The following is a 3,300-nucleotide window of genomic DNA, read 5'->3' on the forward strand; positions in this document are numbered from 1 at the left end:
ATCAGAATTTGATAAGAGAAATATTTTTATATTTATTCACTGTAAAATCATATCCTGTCAAAGTGAGCAACTAACGTAGTTAACTGAATTTGTGGGATTCATATCTCATTTACTTTTTCCTGTTTTAACCAGTTTTGTAGTTTTTCTCAGAAGTATCAGGTTAAATCATACAACTAACTCACAATTTGAAAATATAAAATGTGAATGAAAATTAACCCTCTAAAATTATTTCCTCAAAATAAATGGAATTGATAATTGTAACTTGTGTAGCCAGCTCATCAAATGATTGCAAATATTCTATTCTTGTCGTTCTAGTAACAGAAACATGTAATATATATATTTATATATAGTGTGTGTATATATATACACACACACACACACACGCACACACACACACAAGAGACTACCTAGGGTATAAAAATTAAGTGAGGTTTATGTTAAAATATCCTGAATCTCTATACTCTACTCTGGAATCTAGTTGGACACCACAGACTTCAACAAAGAAGACAAATCTGAATTTTTTTAAAATTAGCATAATATATGCTAATTTATAGTAGCACACCCATTTATAGAAGCACAATTTGTCATAGCTAAATCTTGGAAACAACATTGCCCATCAATCAAGGAATGGATAAAAAAAGATGTGGTCTTTTTATATATAGAGTAGTACTCAGCTATAAAGAATTGCCAACTCAAGTCTTTTATAAGTAAATAGGTGCAACTAGGGACCAAACTCATAAGTGAAATAAATCAGACTCTCATGCATAAACATCATATTTTCTCCCTGGTGTAAGAAACTGAAAGAGTAAATAAGATCCAAAATACACAATAGATACTGTGAAAAGAAAAGAACTTGCTCAAAAGGAAACAGCAATTGAGATGGGGAAAAATGAAAAGGAGAAAAAAACTATATGTGATAGCTAATATAATTATAGTACTAATTTCTAATGAAAGGGAACAGTTTGTGATTATAATATTTGATCAACTTTGCATGCCTATATTTTGTGTTGAGAAACTACTTTGAAGATAACAATATGAAATATAATAACCATTGTTTATATTTGATTCTTTTGTTTTGAAATTCTGTATCGTTTTTATTGTTTCTTTCTCTTTAAACTAAAAAAAAAGAAAAAGAAAAAGAAAATAAGGGCTGACCAGGTAGCTCAGTGTAATAAAGCACCTGCTTAGGCAGATGCAGGGACCGAGTTCAAGCCCCAGCATGTCATGCTGGCCTGGCCCCTGGGGTGCACTGAGACAAGGACTGAGACTGGCCTTGGTGGCACATGCCTGTAATCCTAGCTACTTGGGACACTGAAAACAGGAGGATTGTTATGAGTCCAATCTGTGTTAAATATTTTATTTTGAAATATATTTGCAGAAAATATAAACAAAATGAAGATAATTTCATATTTTCTTAATGAATGTCATATTTCATGCTATATATTTCATCAAAATAAAAATATCCAAAAAGTTGTAGTAAAATAATTATTGAATAAATAGTAATCTATTAAGGAAATAAAATTATAACCAAATAAAATGTCACAAATTTATGTAGTGTAAGTTGTTTTTTACAATCTATGAAAAATATTACAATCAATTTTTTAATTTAACAAAAGAAAACAAAAGATGAAGGCAACAGTTGAAAGTACAGAAATTAAAAATTGAAACATTAAAGATGTCTATTGTCCTTGTTAACAGCCTATAGCAGGTTAACAACAATATAGTGACATTTTATGCCTTCTGATTCTGATCAACTTTTAAAAGTGTGAAATTGAATACTAATAAATTTCAGTGAATTTGAGTTCATTCACATATTGATTATGTCACACAATGATTTTGTTTTAGGAAAATAATAGGGCAAAAGCTTCAAAATCGTAATTTTAAAAAATAAAATGTAGGGCCAGCAAGATAGCTCCTCAGATTGCAGACTAATGCATCTGCTTAGGCAAGCGTAGGCAAGCACAGGAACCATGGTTTGATCCCTGCCACCACGTGCCATGCCAGTCCCACCCCAACAGCGGGCTGAGCCAGCCAGAGTCCAGGGCTAGTGGCGCATGCCTGTAACCCCAGCACTGGAGAGGCTGAAAACAGGAGGGTCATGATGAGTCTGAGATGCCTAGTGAGAGCCTGTAACAACCAAATACATTTAGGAGAAGAAACAAAATGTAAAAGTAGCTAAAATTTATTTTAAAAGATTAAAATAGATAAGACATTGAGAAAAAATAAAACTTTTTTGCATGAAGTTGCATTTTCATTTGGAAATTTCTATAAAAATCTTTAAATGCATTAACATGTTTTTAAAGTATCTGTGAAATATTTTACAGCTATACATTTTCATTAATATATAAGGGAGAACAAATCATATTCACAGCATAAGTAAAATGTACTTATTTGTTTTTAAGAAGAATAAGTGTTTCACTTTTAAACATATTATGGTACTAATTCATAATTTGTGTTTACAATAAATTCATTACAAATCTAATGCAATCCATTTAATAATGTTAAATTGGCTCACATCATTTTTTCTATTAATCAGCTAGACATAAGCAAGACTAGCTTAAGTAATGAAGATCCTGAGCCCTCTCAAATACAGTAAATGTTTATGTTGGGTTACCCAGAACAATATGTCCAATTTAAGAATGCTGAAGTAAAAATGACTTACCCCATTTCCTTTACATTTTTCAGTGGCATTACAATTAGATCCCACTAATTGAGCTTCTCTGCAGGTTTTATTTATACAAAACTACAATGAAACAAAAAATTGACAATCATTTTAAAATTTCATTCAAAATAAGAACAATATTCATGATTCATTGTATATTCATTACATACTCACAAGTTTAAAGGCACTAATACTATATCTGGTACAAATATTCAAACAAAATCTTGGCAGTAATAATTTCAAGAAAAACCTGAGAGTGGCACAGTTTAGGTAAAGTTACATATATTTTTGATTTTGATATTTGTACCTAGGATTGATTTGAAATCTGCATCAGGGTTTTCTATGTTATGTTTATATTATGTTATAATTAGAGAATGCTAACAATTCTCCTACTGAAAATTGGAACAGAATGAATGAATTACATGTAGATTCTCTGTCAATATTTATCAGAAAAAGGGCTGGCCAAACAGCTCAGCAGATTAAAGCGCCTGCAAGCAGGTGCGGGGGCCAGGGGTTCTATCCCCAGGCCTGCTGTGCTGGCCCTGCCTCTGGGGCATGTGGAGAAAGCAATTGAGACTGCGTGTGGTGGTGCCTGTAATCCCAGATCTTGGGAGGCTGTAAACAGGTGGATCACTATG

At 32.0% G+C, this 3,300-nt stretch overlaps 1 protein-coding gene across 1 annotated transcript in view; it reads right to left on the bottom strand.

Moving 5' to 3' along the window:
- Adam18 (ADAM metallopeptidase domain 18) overlaps window positions 1-3,300 on the bottom strand; it is a 120,430-nt gene that overhangs the window by 30,363 nt on the left and 86,767 nt on the right. Inside the window, exon 17 of the mRNA XM_023717287.1 lies at window positions 2,663-2,743. Coding sequence (XP_023573055.1) covers window positions 2,663-2,743 — 81 coding nt within the window. The remainder of the gene's footprint in view (window positions 1-2,662; window positions 2,744-3,300) is intronic.

The sequence above is a fragment of the Octodon degus genome, unplaced genomic scaffold (assembly GCF_000260255.1).
Source record: "Octodon degus isolate 3935 unplaced genomic scaffold, OctDeg1.0 scaffold00051, whole genome shotgun sequence".
In the NCBI taxonomy this organism is placed as follows: Eukaryota; Metazoa; Chordata; class Mammalia; order Rodentia; family Octodontidae; genus Octodon; species Octodon degus.